General features: G+C 42.9%; 1 protein-coding gene across 9 annotated transcripts in view; it reads right to left on the bottom strand.

Annotated features, from left to right (window-relative positions):
• The window catches only part of actr6 (actin related protein 6), a 29,964-nt gene extending 10,138 nt beyond the window's left edge, over positions 1-19,826 (bottom strand). For 7 of the 9 annotated variants that reach the window (XM_057835630.1, XM_057835632.1, XM_057835629.1 and 4 more), the window contains exon 1: positions 5,847-9,630. Coding sequence is in view for 1 of the 9 variants with exons in the window: in XM_057835633.1 (XP_057691616.1) it covers positions 9,650-9,779; positions 11,555-11,693; positions 12,695-12,866; positions 12,938-13,016; positions 13,092-13,190; positions 15,625-15,681; positions 15,737-15,872; positions 15,933-16,125; positions 17,989-18,106; positions 19,606-19,673 (1,191 nt within the window). In the remaining 8 variants the exon portion in view is untranslated. Of the gene's footprint in view, positions 1-5,435; positions 5,804-5,846; positions 9,780-11,554; positions 11,694-12,694; positions 12,867-12,937; positions 13,017-13,091; positions 13,191-15,624; positions 15,682-15,736; positions 15,873-15,932; positions 16,126-17,988; positions 18,107-19,605 lie in introns of those variants that run through there. The other 2 variants (XM_057835633.1, XM_057835631.1) reach the window with 2 other exon arrangements.
• Between the last annotated feature and the right edge of the window lie 2,675 nt (positions 19,827-22,501).

Raw genomic sequence — 22,501 nt, 5'->3', positions numbered from 1 at the left:
ATCAATCAGTATCATTTCTCATATCTACTGTAGGACTGTTTGTATTACTGAAGGGAAAAGGTACCGTTCTCTCACACTCCATATAATTATTTGCAGTCTAACACATTCATTTAACTATAGTTTAGGCAGACTTCACTCAGTGGCCTTGACACAGTCACCGTCTAACTGTTTGCATTACTTGAACACACGGAATACAATTAATCAGGGAATAGTATCATTTCTCATATTTACCGTGGGACTGTACTGCTCTGACACACCTAGTGTAGAATAGATAGCACACCATAGTTTAATGAAAAGAAGCAGAATAAATACACAACGCCATCTTATCATAGAAGCCCAACGTGTGCGCCACGAGCAAGATTGACGCACCAAAACTTGCAAATCAGTTCTGCAAGGACAAAGCGCTCTTTGTCCAACAACAAGTAGAGCCAGCCCGGATAACAAAGTTGATAGCAGGCGCTTGGGACGTCAGGACCAGCGTCGGTCGCTGTGGCAACCACATCCCATCCACGCACGAACCTTAACAGCCCGAAACCGGCCAGAGAGGGATGATCCCAAAGCAACGCCCGGACACACCTTCAGCCGGCCCACTACATCACGGACTTAAAAACACTGGACACTGAGATAACACAGATTTTGCTGCTCGGCTTGTTTTGGATCCAGAATTGTGCCACCGTCGTCTGTTTTTGCCTTGTTTTTGACCATTGTCGACGAATAAATTGTCAACCTGCTTTCTGCGAGTCTTCTTCAAACTTTTGGAACATGGAGTCAGTACAAAGGGTTAACATCCCAGATGAACGTGCGAAATTCCGCCTTCCTGGTTGGTGCGCGCGGAGGCAGCATCGGCAGAGCGGCACTTTGTTCGGCTGTCGCCGTTTCCGTGCAGCTTGTCTGGGGAGGCGAATTTCAACATTACTCTAACACACCCGATATTAAATAAATAGCACTTATACAAGTGTTTAATGAAAAAAAGCAGAATACAGTGTATAAAAGATACACAACGCCATCTTATCACAAAAGCCCAACGCGTCATGAGTAAGATTGACGCACCAACTCTTGCAATCAGTTCTCCTGGGCACTCAAGGACAAAGAGCAGGGCGCTCTGTCCTAAAACAAGTAGCATCCCTCGCCCAACCAGGATAACAAGTTGATAGCACAGGCGCCTTGGACGTCAAAACCTGCGTCGGTCACTGTGGCAACCACGTCCCAGCCACGAAGGATGACGCACGAACCTGACCTGCCACAGAGGGATGATTCCAAGACAACACCCAGCCACGCCTTCGGCCCGGCCCACTCCACCGCAGCTTTAAAAAGACTAAACACTGAGGTAACAAACTGTTGCCGCTCGGGAACATTTCTATGTAGCCGTTGTTTTGACGACCCTGGATCCAGAATTGTCCCTCCGTCGTCTGTTTTGCCTTGTTTTTTGACCATTGTAATCAAATAAATTGTCAACCTGTTTTCGGTGAGCCTTCTTCAGACTTTTGGAACATGGAGTCAGTACAAAGGGTAAACACAGGAGGGAGACGTGCAGAATTTGGCTCCTCCGGGCTCCACACGGGAGCGGTCTCAGCGGAGCACCGTTTTCACGGCTTGGCCGGGAGGGTGGGGGTTAGGGGCGAATTCCTTCAATGTTGTTTTTAAATAAAAACCTGATCCTTTTCACCCGATTCCGATGCTCTGAAAAATGGAACCATCTGCCCTAATTTATATAACACCGTTTAATCCAGGATCCGCACACTTGCTGCGTTTATGAGGTAAAACAAAAGTTTAAATGTTGAAAAAAAGAAAAAGAATTGCACATCCTGCGATGTGGCTATTGCGCATGCACACATTGCGATGTTCAAAAGATATATTGCGCATGCTTAGCTGATAGCATTTACTAGTGCAAAAGAATGGAATGCAAACAGATTCAGAACACTGACTTCGCCTTTCCAACATTATTCAAAACAATTCTAAAAAAAAATATCTAGCATTATTATTACCTGTATTCATGGCACCTGTTTTAACTCATTATCGGTATAAAAGACACCTGTCCACAACCTCAGTCAGTCACACTCCAAACTCCACTATGGCCAAGACCAAGGAGCTGTCGAAGGACACCAGAGACAAAATTGAAGACCTGCAGCAGGCTGGGAAGACTGAATCTTCAATAGGGAAAACGCTTGGTGTTAAGAAATCAATTGTGGGAGCAATTATTAGAAAATGGAAGACATACAAGACCACTGATATCTCCCGCGATCTGGGGCTCCGTGCAAGAGATCACCCAGTGGCGTCAAAATGATAACAAGAAAGGTGAGCAAAAATCCCAGAACCACACGGGGGGACCTAGTGAATGACTTACAGAGAGTTGGGACCACAGTAACAAAGGCTACTATCAGTAACACAATGCGCCACCAGGGACTCAAATCCTGCACGGCCAGATGTGTCCCCCTGCAGAAACCAGTACACGTCCGGGCCCGTCTGCGGTTCGCTAAAGAGCATTTGGATCATCCAGAAGAGGACTGGGAGAATGTGTTATGGTCAGACGAAACCAAAATAGAACTTTTTGGTAGAAACACAGGTTGTCATGTTTGGAGGAGAAAGAATACTGAATTGCAGCCAAAGAACACCATATCCACTGTGAAGCATCATGCTTTGGGGCTGTTTTTCTGCAAAGGGACCAGGACGACTGATCTGTCCAAAGGAAAGAATGAATGGGGCCATGTACCAAGAGATTTGGAGTGAAAATCTCCTTCCATCAGCAAGGGCATTGAAGATGAAACGTGGCTGGGTCTTTCAGCATGACAATGATCCCAAACACACAGCCGGGGCAACAAAGGAGTGGCTTCGTAAGAAGCATTTCAAGGTCCCGGAGTGGCCTAGCCAGTCTCCAGATCTCAACCCCATAGAAAATCTGTGGAGGGAGTTGAAAGTCCGTGTTGCTCAACCACAGCCCCAAAACATCACTGCTCTAGAGGAGATCTGCATGGAGGAATGGGCCAAAATACCAGCAACAGTGTGTGAAAAGCTTGTGAAGAGTTACAGAAAACGTTTGGCCTCCGTTATTGCCAACAAAGGGTACATAACAAAATATTGAGATGAACTTTTGGTTTTGACCAAATACTTATTTTCCACCATGATTTGCAAATAAATTAGTCGCACAATTAGTGGTTGACTAAATACTTATTTGCCCCACTATAGGTCACCCTTTTTGACTTCAAAACGGCAAATTTCGCCGAAAGCTGAGTGATTTTCATGCCTGTAATAACAAAGAACTCCTTCATTCCACCGACACGCCTTCCTTTGAGGAGTCCGGGGACTCCGAGGTGGGCTCTCCGCCACTGAAGTGGTTGGAAAGCTCCTCGGTGGCAAGGCCCCGGGGGGCGTTGGGATCCGCCCGGAGTTCCTAAAGGCTCTGGACGTTGTGGGGCTGTCGGGGCTGACGCACCTCTACAACATTGCGTGGACATCGGGGACATTGGATTGGTAGACCTGGGGTGGTGGTCCCCTTTTTAAGGAGAAGGATCGGAGGGTGTGTTCCAATTATAGAGGGATCACACTCCTCAGCCTCCCCGGTAAAGTTAATTCAGAGGTGCTGGAGAGGAGGGTCAATCTCGGATTCAGGAAAAGCAGTGTGGTTTTCGTCCCGGCCGTGGAACAGCAGACCGGCTCTACACCCTCGGCAGGGTCCTCGAGGGTGCATTGGAGTTTGACCAACCGGTCTACATGTGTTTTGTGGATCTGGAGAAGGCGTTTGACCGTGTGCCTCGGTGAGTCCTTTGGAAGGTGCTCCCGAAGTATGGGGTACCGAGGCCCATGGTGTAAGGGCTGTTCGATCCCTGTACGACCGGTGTCGGAGGTTGGTCCCCATTACTGGCAGTAAGTCAAATTCGTTTCCGGTGAGGGTTGGACTCCGCCAAGGCTGCCCTTTGCCATTGATTCTGTTCATAACTTTTTTGGACAGAATTTCTAGGTGCACCCGAAGCGTTGAGGGGGTCCAGTTTGGTCACCTTAGCATAGCTACTCTGATTTTTGCAGATGATGTGGTGCTGTTGCCTTCATCAAGCCGTGACCTCCAACTCTCACCGGAGCGGTTCGCAGTCGAGTGTGAAGCGGTCGGGATAAAGATCAGCACCTCCAAATCTGAGACCCTGGTCCTCAGTCGGAAAAGGGTGGCATGCCCCCTCCGGGTCGGGATGAGATCCCGCCCCAAGTGGAGGAGTTGTAATATCTTGAGGTCTTGTTCACTAGTAGGGGTAGGAGGGAGATCGATAGGCGGATCGGTGCAGCGTCTGCAGTAATGCGGACTCTGCACCGGTTCGTAGTGGTGAAGAAGGCGCTGAGCCAAAAGGTGAAGCTCTCGATTTACCAGTCGATCTACGTTCCCACCCTCATGACCCACCTATGGTCATGAGCTGTGGGTCGTGACCAAAACAAGAACAAGATCCCGGATACCAGCGGCCAAAATGAGTTTCCTCGGCAGGCTGTCCAGGTTCTCCCTTAGAGATAGGGTGAGAAGCTCGGTCATCCTCCACGTTGAGAGGAGCCAGCTGAGGTGGCATGGGCATCTGGTTCGGATGCCTCCCGGACGTCTCCCCAGAGGGGTGTTTGGGGCATTTCCCACTGGCCGGAGACCCCGGTGACGACCCTCGACATGCTGGAGAGACTGTCTCTCGGATGGCCTGGGAACACCTTGGGCTCAGTCAGTTGAAAAAGCTAGAAATGTTTAAATGGCTTGGTTCTTCAAAAATGTCAGTCAATTGACTGCATCATTTAAAATAGTGATGCATTTCAGTGCCATTGACAAGGATAGACATCCAATCGTTTGGCTTCCACCTACTGCGATTTGACAAAAAAACAAATGACAACTAAAAAATTGGCCATTTAAAAATTTAAAAAAAAAAAAGGAACAAAAATTTTGAAGCAAGAAAGTGACAAAATGACTCCCAAAAATGTAGCCCCAAAAATTGGACAACAAAGAAATTTGATCTCAAAATATAACAAAAAATGGATGAGAAAAACAAAAATGACACTAAAAATATGAAGCAACAAACTTACAAAATTTCAAAAGAAATGCATCCCCCGACCCCCCCTCCCCCAAAAATGGACACCCGATAAATTTGATTTAAAAAAAAAAAAAAAAAGGTAACTAAAAAAAAAAAAAAAATGGAAAAAAAATTGTTGACCCTAAAGAAAATTGGACGAAAAAAAATCTACAGCAATGTACCCAAATCAACAGGAAGTGACTTTGAAACATCCTCATATATAAAGAAAGTGACCCAATATCAAGAGGAAATGCCTCCAAATCAACAGAAAGTGACCTCCAAACTTTTTTTTTTGCCACCCATCCCACTTCAAATGGATTGGACATCAACACTGAGTGATGAGAAAAAAGCTAGTTATGATTTGATTCGACTGTCAACACATTGACTTTGATGGGAACTAGCACTCACAGCGGCCATTTTGATGAGGGCGATGAACGGTCTTTTTATGCTTCCGCCGTTATTTGAAACAAAGCAGTAGACGTCCAATCCATTTGGAGTGGAGGGTTGTTGGGATTAGGGTTGGACATCGAGCATCAATGAATTCCGGGACTAAAACTTCGGTTCTCCCGGAACCGTTTGAATTTTTAAATTTGGATTCCAAGTTTCGATGCCCTCACTGCCGACTGAGAAAAAATAGCTGCCAAACAACCACGAAGAAGAAGCGACATGAAGACTATCCTCGTTATTAGCAAATCATATGAAGTGGCTGATTTAGCTTAGCACAAAAACGTGTTGCTTCGGTTCACATAATGACAACATAGTAACAGAATAAACACACCGAAATGATAACAGAGCCTCTGTTAAAATGTAAAAACTTACAGATTTTGTTTTATCAAAGATTCCCGACGATGTGTAGTGCAGAGGAGGTGTATAGCGTCTGTACACTTCAAGGATTCCTTTCCAACTAAAGTAATGTTCTTTTTGCCTGCTGCTTCCAGTAAGTCACCACTAGGGGAAGCCAAGCGCACATAGCAAACTTGTAGAAATACTTCCTAAAACAAAGGATGCAATTCAATAAATGCCTGCAGTATAAGACACTGTAAAACATAGGCAAACAAATATGTGTAAATGTTTTCTCCGTGAGCTTTTGAACAATAAACATCTTTGTGGAAGTGCACTCCTATGGAAAGAAACTCCATCATATTCAAGTTCAAAGGCTGATATTTATATCCAAGTTTAAAATAGCCCTGTGAGAAATTCATAGCAAAGTTCATTGAAAGCGCATATAATTTTTTTTTTGAGGACCTCCTTAATCCCACCAACACACATATCATGGAGGTAAAAGAGGCGTGGGACCCGGGGTTGGTCGGGTCAATCACTGGGGCAGAAGTCGCCGAGGTAGTGAAATTACTCCGCGGTGGCGGAGCTCTGGGGATTGATGATGTCCGCCCTGGGTACCTCAAGGCTTTGGATGTTGCAGGGCTGTCTTGGTTGCGTGGTCATCGGGGCCAGTGCCTTTGGAATGGCAAACCGGGGTGGTGGTCCCAATTTTTAAGAAAGGGGACCATAGGGTGTGTTCCAACTATCGAGGGATCACACTCCTCAGCCTCCCCAGGAAAGTCTACGCCAGGGTACTGGAAAGGAGGGTCCGTTAGATAGTTGAACCTCAGATCGAGGAGGAACAATGTGGTTTTCGTCCTGGCCGGGGAACCACGGACCAGCTCTTTACCCTCGCGAGGGTGCTTGAGGGGGCATGGGAGTTTGCCATTCCAGTCCAAATGTGTTTTGTGGTTTTGGAGAAGGCTTATGGGGGACCCTGTGGGGGGTATTCCTAGAGTATGGGGTGGATGGACCTCTGCTAGGGGGGGTTCTGTTTGTGACTTTCATGGACAGAATTTCTAGGCGCAGCCGGGTGGTGGAGGGGGTCGAGTTGGGTGGCGGGAGGATCTCATCTTTGCTTTTTGCAGATGATGTGGTCCTTCTGGCGACCTCCAGCTCTCGATGGGACAGTTCACAGCCGAGTGTGAAGCGGCTGGGATGAGAATCAGCACCTCCAAGTCTGAGGCCATGGTTCTTAGTCGGAAAAGGGTGGATTGCTCGCTCCAGATCAGGGGTGAGTTCCTGCCCCATGTGGAGGAGTTTAAGTATCTCAGGATCTTGTTCACAAGTGAGGGTAGGTCGGAGCGTGAGATTGACAGGCGGATTGAGGCGGTGTCCGCAGTGTTGCGGGCGCTTAACCAGTCTGTTGTGGTGAAGAGGGAGCTGAGCCAGAAGGTAAGGCTCTCGATTTACCGGTCAATGTACGTTCCTACCCTCACCTATGGCCATGGAACTTTGGAGATCGCGGATATTTTTTGAGTTGACTAAGGGGGGATCATGATACACCTTTGTGCTCTTCAAAGGACTAAGATAACTTGCTTTTATGACACCAAATGGTGCATGTTCAAACAAATCAGAATGTGAATGCATGATTGCTTTGACTGAGAATAAAAGGCTACGTCATGCATACAGTGCTGGCCAAAAGTATTAGCATTCCTGCAATTCTGTCAGATTAGGGTTAGGATTCATCCATTTCTCCCAGAAAATGAGTGCAATTACAAAAGCTTTGGTAGTAATATATTCATTTACTGTATTGTGCTTGTAATGAAGAAACACATAAGAGAATGAAAAATGATCATTTTACACAAAAGTCCAAAAGTGGGCCAGACAACAGTATTGGCACCCTCAGGCTAATATTTGGTAGCACAAGCTTTAGACAAAATAACTGGCAACAACTGCTTCCAGTATCTATCCATGAGTTTCTGCTGAAATTTTAGACCTTTCTTCTTTGGCCAACTGCGCCAGGTCTGCCATTTTCAGATCTCTCCACAGGTGTTCTATGGGATTCAGGTCTGGCCACTTTAGAAGTCTCCAGTGCTTTCTCTCAAACCATTTTCTAGCGTGTTTTGGGTCATTGTCCTGCTGGAACACCCATGACCTCTGAGGGAGACCCAGCTTTCTCACACTGGGCTCTACAGTATACTGAAAAATTTGTCTTCAGACTTCATAATGCGATGCACACGATGAAGCAGTCCAGTGCCAGAGGGAGCAAAGCAACCCCAAAACAGCAGGGAACTTCCATCATGTTTGACTGTGGGGACAGTCTTCTTTTCTTTGAAGGCCTCGTTTTTTCCCTGCAAACTCTGTTTCCAAAACGTTTTTGGCTTTCTCAGGTAAGTTTTGGTTAACTCCAGCCTGGCTCTGGGTCACTAGTGGGTTCTTCCTGGGTAGAGTCCCTTTTCATTCAGACGCAGACGAGTAGTAAGGGTTGACACTGTTGTACCCTCGGACTGCAGGACAGCTTGAACTTGTTTGGATGTTAGTCGAGGTTTTTTATCCACCATCCGCACAATCTCTCGTCAATTTTTCTTTTCTGTCCACATCTAGGTAGATTAGCCACAGTGCCATGGGCTTTACACTTAATGATGACACTGCGCACGGTAGACACAGTAACATTCAGGTCTTTGGAGATGGACTTGTAGCCTTGAGATTGCCCATGCTTCCCCACAATTTTTGCTTCTCAAGTCCTAGGACAGTTCTTTGGTCTCCTTTCTTTTCTCCATGCCCAATGTGGTACACACAAGGACACAGGTTAAGTCAACTTTAATCCATTTTAACTGGCTGCAAGCGTAATTTAGTGATGGCCACCACCTATTATGTGCCACATGTAAGTAACAGGTGCTGTTAATGACACAAATTAGAGAAGCATCACATGATTTTTCAAAGGGTGCCAATACTTTTAGCTAGCAGTGTATGGGAGTTATTAGTCATGTATTCATTCATACAGGTACTTCTGTCATATAGGTACTTTTGTAGAGATTTAACAAGTTAGACCAAATAAGTACCTTGGAGTAGAGGGAGAGGCTAGATGGGATAGAAAAATTGTCATGACTTTTGACCCCCCCCCAAAAAAAAAAACGTCCTTAGATTGCTCCAAAATCAACAGGAAGTGACCTTGGAATGCCCCAAAATCAACAGGAACAGAGCCTGGAATGCCTTAAAATGAACTGGAAGTGACCCAAAATGTATTGGAAGTGACCTGGAAATGCCCCCAAATAAACAGGAAGTGACCTTGAAATGTCCTAAAATGAACAGGAAGTGATCCAAAGTGCAGAGGAAGTGACCCTGGAATGCCCCAAAATGTACAGGAAGTGACCTTGGAATGCCCTAAAATGAACAGGAAGTGATCCAAAATGTATAGGATTTAAAAGTCACCAAAAATGAACAGGAAGTGACCCTATAATGACCCAAAATCAGCAGGAAGTGTCCTTGGAATGCCCTCAACGTTAGCAGGAAGTGATCTGGAAAGGTCCCAAATTCAACAGAAAGTTACCCAAACATCAGCAGGAACTGAGCCTGGAATGCCTTAAAATGAACAGGAAATGACCCAAAATTTACAGGAAGTGACTCGGATTGCCCTAAAATGAACTGGAAGTGACCCTGGAATGACCGAAAATCATCTGGCCAGGACTTGTAAATGCCTCAAAATGGCTACCTTTGTTTATTTGCTAGGCGCCATATTTTCTCATGTACAAAATTGACCAAATTTTCCAAAAACAGGTCAGCAACACGATGACGTTGCGTCACCAAAATGTTCAAAGTTCTTTTTTTTGCGCGTGGTGGTGCACTCGCAAAACGACGACTCAGATGTCAAACTTCTCCTCGCAGACAAAATGTCCGTTTTCTTCGTAGTCGTCGCGCGTGACCACCATTTCCTCGTAGTCGGGATCGTTGGCGAGCAGCTTCCCTCCTTCCCACGCGTACGTGATGGGACTGGCAAATTAAAAAAAAAAAAAAAAAAAACAGTTGTGCATCACTAAAAACACATGCAAAACTAGCGGGAAGACAGGGCGGGGCTTAGTTTTGCTCAGTTTTCTTTCTTTTGTACTTACTGTTCGCTTACTTCAAACTATTAGTGCTTGATAGCAGGTTTTTGGGGACAAATAGACACAGCCCCAAAAGTTAACAGGAAGTAACCCAAAATCAACAGGAAGTGAGCTGGAAATGCCCCAAAATCAACAGGAAATGACCAAACATCAAGAGGAAATGACGTGAAATGCCCAAAAATTAACTGTATTGCTCATTCTTAGGCATTTCAGGTCACTTCCTCCTGATTTTGGGGCATTTGTAGGTCACTTCCTGTTGATTTTTGAGCATTTACATGTCACTTTCTGTACAGTAACCCAAAATCAACAGGAAGTGACTCTGGAATGTTGGAATTGGTCCTTTGAGCCAGATTTCCGGAATCACACCAGCTCAACCGCCAGAACAGCACTTGCGCAATTCCAACGACCCAGGCCGACGGGACTCCGAAAACCCAGCCAAAAAGCCAAACTCCGTGCGTTCACCTTAGTTTTAACCCCTTGTACCAGATCCGTTTTAAAAGCTAGAAAAAGGCTTCGAAACACAATTTGACAAATTTGAATTTATAACACTGATATTTTTTTGGTTTTTGTAGCATTCAAATTTAGCCGCAGTAAAATTCAGTCACACCAAAACAGCAAAAAAACAAACAAGATTTGCAAATCCACAAAAATCGCACCCCCCACCAGCAAAAAATAAACCAGCAAAACTGAAAAAAAAAAAAAAAAAAAACCTTAGCCACCTCCACAAAAAAACTGGCAGAAATACAAAAAACCCCAAAAACCGCAAACCTACCCAATGGCATAACTGCAAAAAAAAAAAAATCTGCACCCACTCCACAAAAGGAGGCGCAGAGTTCTGCTTTTTGGCCTGGTTGTTGGGACCTGCCGGCTCGGGTCATTTGACTTGCGCTAGTGCGGTTCCGGTGGTTGGGCTGGCTTGGTTCCGGCAATCTGGCTAAAAGGTCAAATTCCAACATTTCAGAGTCACTTCCAGTTGATTTTGGGTTACTGTACAGAAAGTGACCTGTAAGTGATCAAATATTGATAGGAAGTGACCTAGAAATGCCCCATGTACAGAAAGTGACCTGTAAGTGATCAAATATTGATAGGAAGTGACCTAGAAATGCCCCAAAATCAACAGGAAATGACCTGAAGTGCCTCAAAATGAACAATACAGTTAATTTTGGGGCATTTCATGTCATTTCCTGTTGATTTTTGAAAAGCAAGTGACTCAAGCATGAATAGTAAGCGACCCCATATCAACAGGAAGTCACCTCAGTCAATAATCGATTTACAACCAAATCAAAGCCTCTGAATCATAATCTTAATCGAATCGTTAGGCGCCCCAAGATTCCCACCTCTAGTTAGCATATATTGTCTTTGGCCATTAGCGTCAATGTAGCAATGCTAACGCAGTTTGAAAATAGATGTGTTATCTTATACCAATAAAAAGAAGACTGCCATTGCAGGCTAAAGTGGTTAGCATACATGGTCTTTGGCCATTAGCTTCAATGTAACAATGCTAACGCTGTGGAAAATAGACATGTTCTCTTATACCAATATACATCTGTAAAAGGAACTCTCACTCAATGGACAAAGTTTTAAACACGTTAGCGCACGTGATAAACGGTAGACCGAAGGCAGACGTGGGGAGAGTTTCGAGGGGGGCGGGGAACCACTCACTTTTCGGGCAGCGTGACCTTGACGGGAATATGAGAGGGAACCAACGAGCGGAGTTCGGCTTCCAGTCGCTCTCTGAAGCCCGGAAACAAAACGTTGCCGCCGGTCAGGACGATGTTACCGTACATGTGAGGCTGCATGTCTGAAGAAATGTCAAAAGAAAGAAAAAAAAAAACCAAAACTAATAAAGCTAGCTCTTACTTGATTTGAATGTCAATACATTGGCTTCAATGGGAACGGGCGGCCATGTTGGTAGGGGCAATGAAGGGTCTTTTCATGTTTCTGCCGTCAATTGAAACGAGTCCATCACTCGTAGGTGACCTATTCATTTGAAGCGGGAAGGCGGCATCTGTGGCAACGTTTGTTCATCTACTGCCAGCCGTCCCGCTTGAAATGGATTGGACCAGAGCATTGACATTGAGAAATAAGCTGGTGATGGCTTGATTTGAATGTCAACACATTGACTTTGATGGGAACGTGGCCTCACGGTGGCCATCTTGGTAGGGGCGATGAATGATCTTGTCACATATCTTTAGTCATTTGAAACAACGTTATCTCTAGTAGATGTCCAATCTATTTGAAGCAGGAGGGCAAGCACCATGTGTTGATTTTTTTCCGCTTCAAATGGATTGGACATTTAGCGCCAACACTGAGTTATTAGAAATAAACTAGTTATGAATTGATGCGACTGTCAACGCGTTGACTTTGATGGGAACTAGGACTCATGGCGGCCATTTTGGTATGGGCAGCGAATGGTCTTCTGATGCTTCTGCAGTCATTTTAAACAAAGTAGTCGATGTCCAATCCATTTGGAGTAGGAGGGCTGGCAGCAAACAAAAGTTTATCGTTCGCTGCCAACCCTACCACTCCAAATGGATTGGACATCTAGCACCGAGCACTGAGTAAATAGCAGATGCTTTAATGCTAATTTGAATGGCAAAGCATTGACTTTGATGCGAACGTGGCCTCATGGCGGCCATATTGGTAGGGGTGATAAACAGTTTTCATGCTTCTGCTGTCACTTGAAACGGGTTTACCACAAGTAGATGTTTCATCCATTTGAAGTGTGAGGTTAGTTCATTTGTCACCAACCCTCCTGCTTCAAGTGGATCGGACATCTATAATAGGCAGTCAGGTACAGACCTTCAGAGAGCGAGCTGACGGAATGGACGACGGCCTCGGGAAGGCCCATCTCCCGGATGCCGATGTCGGAAGGGTGGAAGAGCATCTCGGGAACGGCGAAGCGCTCGTTGGCCAACCGGAGGATCTGCTCGCCCGTCTTGTACTTGCCGCTCAGCACCACCTGGTCGGCCGGCTGCGGGACGGGAGGCGAGCGTCGATCGAGAATGGCACGGAAAAGGACGGATGGACGGACGGAGAGCCCACCTTGCAGAAGCCTTTCTTGATGGCGCCGAAATCCGGCAGGACGTAGTCCCTCATCACCGTGTTTTCCCGACCTTTCAGCCTGGAAGACGTACGGGGCGGCTTGAGGCGAGCGAGAGCGCCGGCCGCTCAGCCGATTTTACAGGGCGGGGCTTACTGCGCCAAGGTCATGTCTTTGTAGAAGTCCTGAGACACGAAGCACACGTCCTCCTTCACCTGGTTGATGACGTGAGTCTCGTCCATCACGTGCAGCTGCCTGCAAACGCCGTATTTACACTCTTTCAAAGGTGGAAGCAAAATGGCAGGCAACGAGTGCCCTATAACAGCTACAATTTCAACGAAATCATCCATTTTGGGGGATTTTTTTTCAGGGTTATTTTTGGTGTTTTGGGGGTGTGATAGTTACAGTGCTGCTCAAAAGTTTGTGAACCCCCTCAACATTTTGGAATTTTCTATTATTTCAACCTGATTTCCTAATCAATCAATTCAGTAGTTTTTTTTTTGTTTTTTTAACAGTTGTGTTGTCGAGACTAAATTAAAAAGAGTTTTCATCAACTGATGTAGGTGCAAAATTGAGCTGTTTGGTCACAACCAAAACCGCCATGTCTGGCGAAAAGTCAACACTGCATACCACCAAAAGAACCTTCTCCCAACAGTGAAGCATGGAGGTGGGAATGTCAAGATCTGGGCTTGCTTTTCATCCTCAGGACCTGGACAACTCCACATAGTCCAGGGAATCATGAATTCTGAGGAATATTGTCAAATCCTAGAACATAACCTGACGCCATCTGTTTTGAAGTTAAAGCTTGGCAGAAGGTGGATCATGCAACATGATAATGATCCAAAGCATTCCAGCAATACAACCAAGGAATGGCTGAAAAAGAAGAAGATTCGTGTTCTGGACTGGCCCAGTCAAAGTCCTGACCTAAATCCCATTGAAATGCTGTGGCGGGACCTGAAGCGAGCAGTTCATGCCAGACGCCCATCAAACCTCTCTCAACTGACTGCGTTCTGCAAGGAAGAATGGGCAAAAATCCCCCAAAGTAGATGTGAGAGGCTGATTAGTCACTACAGAAACCGTTTGGTTGAGGTAATCTCTGCAAAAGGAGGCGCAATATCCTATTAACTGAAGGGGTTCACATACTTTTGCACACATGATATCTGAGTTTTTCTTAAATCAACCACTTTTGTTAAATAAAGAATGACAATATAACTATTTCTTTTGTTTCAGTCCATTATTTGGAATGTCAGTATTGTGGATTTGGGTATAACTTAACATTTAATAAGGTTATTTTAGTTTTTTTTACAAAAAATCTGACCATCGCTGTGGGGTTCACAAACTTTCGAGCAGCACTGTATGTTTTTGCAGGTATTCATTGTATTGCAAACTTTGGTGTTTTGTTTTTTTTTTTGCAGTTTTACCAGTTTATTCACAGGCGGGGTTGCAGTTTTTGTGTTTTTACAGTTTTGAAGTTTTTTTTGGGCATTTTTGTGTTTTTGCCTGTTTAGGTGGGGTTATGCCAATTTTGGGATTTCCTTTGTTTCTGTTTTTGCCGTTTTTTTCTGTGGAACAAGAGGTTGAGGTTTTTGTTTTTTTGCAGTTTTGGATGGTTTTGACAAGTTTGTTTCTTTTGTTGCTGTTCTTTGCAGTTTTGCCAGTTTTGAGGGGGTTTGTGTTTTTAGCAGTTCTGCCTCTTTTTGTGGTGGGGTTAGTTTTTTTTTGTAGTTTTGCTAGATAATTTTTTTGGCGAGAGGGGTTGCGTTTTTTTCAGTTTGTTTTTTCCAATGCGTTGAGGTTTCCGTTTTTCCCCCCAGTTTTGGTAATTCTATTTTTTTTGCTGTTTTTTTTTTTTTTGCAGTTTTGCGAAGGTTAGTCTTTTTCGTTTTTTGCAATTATACCAGTTTTTTTTTGCAGGGGCGTTGCTGTTTTTGTGGGTTTTTTTTTGCCATTTTGGGGGAGGATTGCTTTTGTGTTTTTTTGCAGGTTTGGAGGTGTTTGTGGTTTTTGTTTTTTCTGCAGTTCTGCCAGTTTTTTTGTGGGGCAATTGAGTTTTTTTCAGTTTTGCATGGTTTTGCCAATTTTATTTTTTTTATGGTTTTTTTTTTAGGTGTTTTGGGGGTGCTGTTATATTTCAGTTTCAGTTTTTGGACTTCTGCAATTCTACCAGATATTTGTAGAGGTGGTTGAGGGTTTGTGTTTTTTTTGTTGCAGTTTTGCATGATATTTCCAATTTTGTTTTTGGTTGTTATTGTTGCGGTTTTTGTGTTTTTTTTTTGTAGTGCTGACATTTCTCTTGTGGAGAGGGTGCAGTTTTTTTTTCTTTTTTGCAGTTTTGTCAGTTAATTTTTTTGGTTAGGGTTACTGTTTTTTTTTTTTTTGCAATTCTTTTTTTGTGCTGTTTTTGGGGAGGTTTGCAGTTTTTGTGTTTTTTATATTTCTGCCAGTTTTTTGTGGAGGTGGTTGATGTTTTTGAGTGTGGATTTTTTTTTCAGTTTTGCCAGTTTATTTTTTGCTGGGGGCTGCATTTTTTTGTGTTTTTGCCAATCTTGATTTTTTTGTTGCCGTTTTGGTGTGACTGACTTTTATTGCGGCTAAATTTGAATGCTACAAAAAACTAAAAAATATCAGTGTTCTAAATTCAAATTCGCACCCATTTCCTGAAGAGCGGATTGGGACGAGACGGTCTTACCGATAGGAGATGATTTCTTTGAGGTGATTGGTCAGCAGCTTCCCTCCTACGCTGATCCTAAAAAGGACAACGTCACCGGCCGACTATTTCAACTTCCGCCGAGATGGCCGACCTGCGGACGGCGTCCTTCATTCTGCTGCCGCGGCAGTAGGGGGCGATGTGCGTGAAGGAGAAGCCGCTGTCCACCACCAGGCAGCACAGCTGGTACGGCTGGGCGCGGAAGTATCGGCGAGCGCTCAGTGATCCCGCTGAGACACGAGAACAATGAGAGGGCGGACGGTCGGGCAAACGGACGCCGGGACGCTCACCGTTGATCCTGAGCGCCGACTGGAAGCGGTACTCCTCGAACAGGATCTCGTTCATGGACTCCTGGATGGAAGTGAAGTTGAAGTAGGGCTCGCTGATGACCACGCCCGTGTCGGAAAAGTCCACTTTGAACATTTCTTTTCCGAACAGGTGGTCCCAAACTTTTCTCTGGACGTCCCAGTTCACCAGGTAACCCTGAAATTAAAGTGGAAAAAAATAATAATATTGTTGAGGTGTAGTTGTTAACTCATTGGCTGCCATTGACAGCACTAGACGTCCAATCCATGTCAAGTAGGAGGACCAAGTAGGACTAAAACTAAAATGTCAAATAAGTTATCGATTTCTGGAGATTATTTTGAGAAAGTTTGCCCCCTCCCTCCCCCCAGAGTTATTGTTTTGTGTTTTTTGCCAGATCTTTTTTGCAGCTTTTGTGTTTTTTTTTGTTGCAGTTTTTCAGTTTTTCCGTTTAGGAAATGTGTGTTTTTTGCAGTTTTTTTTTGCAATTTTGCTATCTTTTTTTATTTTATTTTTTTGCTGCCGTTTTTGGGTTTTGTTTTGCCAGTTTCTTGGAGGGGGTTGCTGTTATTGTGTTTTTTTGCAGTTTTGCCATTTTTTTGTTGTAGTTGCCTTTTTTCTTTTTTTTAGTTTTGCCAGTTTTGGCGGTGTTTGGGGAACTGGTGTTTGGGGATTTTATGTTTTTTACAGTTCTGACAGTTTTTTTGTGGGGGGGGGTGAATTTTTTTTTGGTGCAGTTTTTTATGTTGCAGTTTTTCAGTTTTGCGAATTTTGTTTTTTGTTGCTGTTCTTTGTATTTTTGCAGTTTTGCCATGTTTTTTGCAGTTTGTTTTCTTGTTGCAATTTTGCCTTTTTTTTTTTTTTTTTTTTTTTTTTTTTTTACTTCTTGTCGTTGCTTTTGGTTTTGCTAGTTTGTGGCTTTTTTGCAGTTTTGCCATTTTTTTTGTTGCCGCCGCTTTTTTTAAATTATTTTTTTAAGTTTTGCCAGTTTTGGCGGTTTGCGGATTTTGTGTTTTTTTTTTTTTTGCAGTTCTGACAGTGCATTTTCCACATATTTAATATTAAATTCACAGTTTTGCAATTTTCTGCAGTTATTAGTTTTTGTGTTTTTTTTGCTGTTTTTGTAGGTTTTTAAGCTTCAAGTGCAGTTTTGTGCATTTCCCACATATTTTTTTTTTCATTTTTGGGCAGTTTGAGGGTTTTTGTTTGTTTTTTGTGGAGGGGTTGCGGTTTTTGTGTTTGTATTTTTCAGTTTGCCAGTTTATTTTTTGGTGAGGAGGCTTCATATTTGCACGTCAATAAGTTATCAATTTCTCTGGATTTCTCTGTAGTGCAGTTTGGGGGGAAATGGTTGGCAGTTGTTTTTTTGCGGGTTTTTCCAATTAATTTTTTGGGGGTTGTTGGTTTTGTGGTTTTGCCAGTTTAGGGGATGTTTGCGTTATTTGCAGTTGTGGCAGTTTTTGCATGGGGGGTTCGTTGCGGTTTATGTTCTTTTTATAGTTTTTTTTTTGTTTTTTTTTTTGCCAATTTTGTTTTTTTAATTGTTGTTGTTTTTGTGTTGCGAATTTCTTTGGGAGTGGGCGTTGCAGATATTGTGTTTTTCACACATTTGCCAGTTTTGCGCTTGCTGTTGTTGCCATTTTTAACAGTTTTGCCAGTTTTGGAGGTTTCTGGATTTTTTGTTTTTTGCAGTTCTGCCAGTTTCTTTGCAGGGGCAGATTATGGTTTTTTTGTTTTTTTGCAGTTTTTCCTTTTTTGTTTTTGCAGTTTTGCAAGTTATGGGGTGGGTTGCAGTTGCTGTGTTTTTCACGTTTTGTCATTTTTTTGTTGCTTTTTTTATGTTCTTTATCAGTTATTCAGTTTTTCTATTTTTTTTTTTGTGTGCATTTTTTGGTTAAGTGTTTTGTTTGTTTGCCGTTTTTGCAAATGCTTGTGAGATGACTCCTATTCCCTCATGCATTTAACATCCCCTGCTGACGGATTTCCGTCATTCCAACTTTGAACATTTGTGAGCATTGGAGATGTTTCTGGACTAGGGTTCACCTTCTGGAAGGGCAGGATGTAGAAGAGCGCAGACGGGTCTTTGATCTCGTCCAGTTGGTTGGCCGTGAACGTTTTCATCCGGGAGGTCTTGGAGCGAAATTGACAGTTGGGAATGACGCTGAAAGGAAGAAAGATACGGTGAAAGCCAACAGATTGCTCGGCGTCCAATCCATAGACTTCATTATGTATTGACGACTCAGATTGGTCATGCACTGCGCCCCGCATTCAAGTTGGATTGAAACAGGATGGATTGTCTCAGGAGTGATTTGTTCCAGGATTCAAGGTCATTATTATATTTTTTGTACAATGCACGCATTTTGAAAAAAAATCAATGTGAGAAATTAGCCGCTACGGCATTGGCATCGTTGTTCGCAATATTTATGCGAAATAAACGCTAATTGCACGTTTTTTTGGCTTTTAAAACAAGAATAGAGAATGTTTTACGTCCATATCTGTGAAGAATTTGGGGATTTAAGCGTTTATTCACAAGAATTTTCACCGGAAAACCTCTGTTTACTTCAGGTGGCCGCTAGCTAGATTCACTGACAGACTAGCATTGTACTGTGACATATTTACGTAAAATAAACACTAACTGCAAGGTGTTTTTTACAATACATTATGAAGTATATGGTCAAATGATACTTTACTGGGAATTGAAATGAGTTTGTCAAGAGTAGACGTACAACCCGTTTAAAGCGGGAGTGATGGCAGGGAATAATGATCCCCCCCACTTTTAACAAATTGGATCACTTCATGTTAAATTTTGGGGCAAATCAGGGATGCTATTCATTTCTGTTGATTTTGGACCAATTCCTGTTGATTTGGGGGCACTCTTGAGTTCCTTCCTGTTATATTTGGGGCAAATCAGGGCCGCTGTTCATTTCTGTTGATATTGGCTCACTTACTGTTGATGTGGGGTACATTTCGGGTCATTTGTAGTTGAGTTTGGGGCAAATCTAGGTCACTTCCTGTTTATTTTGGGTCAATTCCAGTTGATTTCAGGTATTACCTGTTGATTTTGGGGGGAAATCTAGGTTATTTCCTGTTGAGTCACTTTCTGTTGAAATTGGGTCATTTTTTGGGTCACTTCCTGTTCATTTCGGATCACTTCCTGTTGATTTTGGGGGAAATTTGGCTCAGTTTTCTTTTAAATGTTGATTTTGGCTGTTGTTTCTCGGTCACATCCGGTTAATTCTTGATCACTCCCTGATTATTTTGACATGGAGGTGAATAAAAAAGTTTTTAAAAAAGAAGACTACAGTTGAGGTCAACTGTATTTTAAACACACATAGCAAGGAAAATGAAATACAATGAGGATTAAAATATAAATCCTATTCATTTTTTTCGCTGCCTTAATGCTGAAATACAATGGTTTCTGCCGTTCAAGCGCTAGGGAAAATTAGCATCACGTCGCCTTAACTCCCAGAAGAAAGAGTGGCCAATGTTATTTTATAATATTAAAGCCGATCTGGCGGCTGGAATATAGTCGTGTTATTTCCTTAATTTCCCCCTTTTAAGTGATCATTTGACAAAGTTATCACGTGGTGAATGTAAACAGGCGACATTTTTAAAGCAACTCTGGTTCTGCTATCACCGTCATTGGCAGTTCAAACTCACCTGACTTCTTCCGAACTATATCCTATTTTAGCCGTGTAGGCTCCATTGTCCAACACCAAAGTGGCCATTTATAGTCCGAAGAAACGTCTTGGAAAGCATTAAACTAGCACCAAATCGGCGTCTGTCCGATGTAGCCTTTGTGCCATTTCCGCTTTCATCCAATCACAAGCGCTGAATACAGTCCTTTCCACAAAAGTGTCCGGGCGGAAACATTCGACAAGTGCACCCTACAAAGGAAGCATTTATTTACTTATTTATTTATTCTTATTAACACGATAAAAAGACAAAGGTTGAACAATTAACAATAATGAGAAACAGTCGAATATTACGACGTGGTATTAGTTCAAGATAAATCATAAGGAGTGACTCGTGACTTGTTTTCACCAAATACTTTGTTAATGGGGACCAAAACCAACCGCATAAAGTGATAAACCACAAAGCATTTTTTGGCGTGGATACGTATATAAAGTCAGTAAGTGAATATAAAACCCTATAAATGCATATGTTATCGTAATAGTTTGAAACATGTAAATAAAATATTAAGAGAAAAAACATGCAGTACATAAAATAATGTATGAATACTACATACTCTCTATTCATTCCCTCACTCTCATATGATACGTGTGTGTAAGTGTACATTCATACGTGATGTCAAGTGTACATCAATATGCTTTTAGAACTTTTGTCACATGAAGTGACCCACAATTCGACAGGAGGTGACTTAGAAATGCCACAAAATCAACTCAGTAACAAGGAAGTGACCCCAAATCAACCGGAAATGACAAGGAGGTTTCCCAAAATTGACAGGAAGTGACTTGGAAATGCCCCTAAATCGATAGAATGTGACAAGGAAGTCACCCAAAATTGACAGGAAATTCCCTGAAATCAACAGGAAATAACCTGGAAATGCCCAGGGAAATGCCCATAAATCAAGGGAGTGACAAGGAAGTGGCCCAAAATCAACAGGAAGTATCCTGGAATTGAGGGAGTGGCCCAAAATTGACAGGAAGTGACCTGGAAATGCCCTAAAATCAACAGGAAGTGACTCAGAATGTCCAAAAATCAACAAAGTGAGAAGGAAGTGGCCAAAAATTGACAGGAAGTGACAAGGAAGTTATCAACACAGTGATCCGGAAATGCCCCCAAATTGACAGGAGGTGACCCAGAAATGCCACAAAATCAACAGGAAGTGACTCGGAAATGCCCCGAAATCAACAGGAAGCCACTTGGAAATGCCCAAAATTGACAGGAAGTGACCCGGAAGTGCCCGAAAATCAAGAGAGTGACAAGGAAGTGGCCCAAAATCGACAGGAAATGCCCCAAAATCAACAGGAAGTATCCTGGAAACGCACAAAATCGAGAGAGTGACAAGGGAGTGGCCCAAAATTGACAGGAAGTGACCTGGAAAATCCCCTAAAATCAACAGGAAGTGACTCAGAAGGTCCAAAAATCAACAAAGTGAGAAGGAAGTGACCCAAAATTGACAGGAAGTGACATGGAAGTTATCAACACAGGGATCCAGAAATGTCCCCAAATTGACAGGAGGTGATCCAGAAATGCCCCAAAATCAACAGGAAGTCACTGGGAAATGCCCCAAAATCAAGACAGTGACAAGGAAGTGGGCCACATTCAACAGGAAGTGACCCAAAAATGCCCCAAAATCAACAGGAAATGAAAGAAGGTGGCAAGGAAGTGAACCAAAATTGACAGGAAATGCCTCAAAGTCAACAGGAAGTAACCTGGAAATGTGTCCCACATTGTCCCAAGTGTCCCAAAAAAAAAAGTGAGAGGGAAGTGGCTCAAAATCGACAGGAAGTGACCCAAAAGTTGACATGAAGTTTGATGAAGTTTTTTTCAAACTTTAAAAAAAAAAGTAAAAATTTAAGCACCCCCACAACTCAACACGTGCCGATTTTACAGTCAATATTTTTTGGTCAATGGTCCAAATACGTAGCTTGCTTTTTCTTGATGGTGTCTTTGTCTGTGTCAGACAGTTACTCATGACTTGAGAATTCTTTTCACATTACATAAGTCATTTTATCTTGAAGTAAGGCAAGTAGCATTTTTGCCAAACTCTGTGACAATGTATTGGTAGATAACATTGGTAGGGACAATATAACGGCATAAACAGCATGTACATTTTTTGCTGGGGACGGGACATTAATAAGACCAAACAGATTATTGAACTGAGGTCAGGGGCTACATTTCCCACGAACAGAAACCTAATAATTGATATGCCAAAAAAAAAAAAAACTGTATTGATTGATTCCAACTTTCACGTATATCCCATCTAGTGACCCCCCTGTTTGATTAAAAAAACTGCTAAAGAAACATTTTGAAAACTTCCAGAATAAATGAGCGGATTTTATTAGCAAATTTAAATTGCAATATTTGAACATAAATTAGATTAACATGCACAATAACTACAAACTTGTAAATAAACTATCCAGGAATGCAAAATCTAAAGATTTGTCTTAAGACCACTCAACATTATCTGTCGCAATAAAGAAATGACATACAGAATAACTGAAAAAAACTTCTTTGTCAGGGTGGAATAAAAATGGAGCCTTCGTTCAGGTAAAACACTACTGCTTTTGTCCTAAGTACAGCCAAACTCAACAAAATATGACAACTTTTTACCTCGATTATGATTCATGTATGATTATCTGAAGAAGAAAAAATGTCTGCGTAGGCTGCAAACAAAAACCTTTCCTAAATAAATATAGTAGAAAATAAAGAAATTTGAAATAAATCCAAGTCATCAGCCAATCAAATGTGTGTTGGGGGTTGGACCGGAGCATTCAGCAACTTAAAAGGGGTAAAGGCAGGGGTGAAAGTGGGCCAGAACTGTCAGGAACGCAGTTCCGGTATAAGATTTAGGGCCGGAATGCTGTTC

Source organism: Corythoichthys intestinalis, chromosome 5 (genome assembly GCF_030265065.1).
Source record: "Corythoichthys intestinalis isolate RoL2023-P3 chromosome 5, ASM3026506v1, whole genome shotgun sequence".
In the NCBI taxonomy this organism is placed as follows: domain Eukaryota; kingdom Metazoa; phylum Chordata; class Actinopteri; order Syngnathiformes; family Syngnathidae; genus Corythoichthys; species Corythoichthys intestinalis.
Note: the sequence above shows the minus strand (reverse complement) of the source record. Positions and strands in the feature narration are given on the sequence as shown.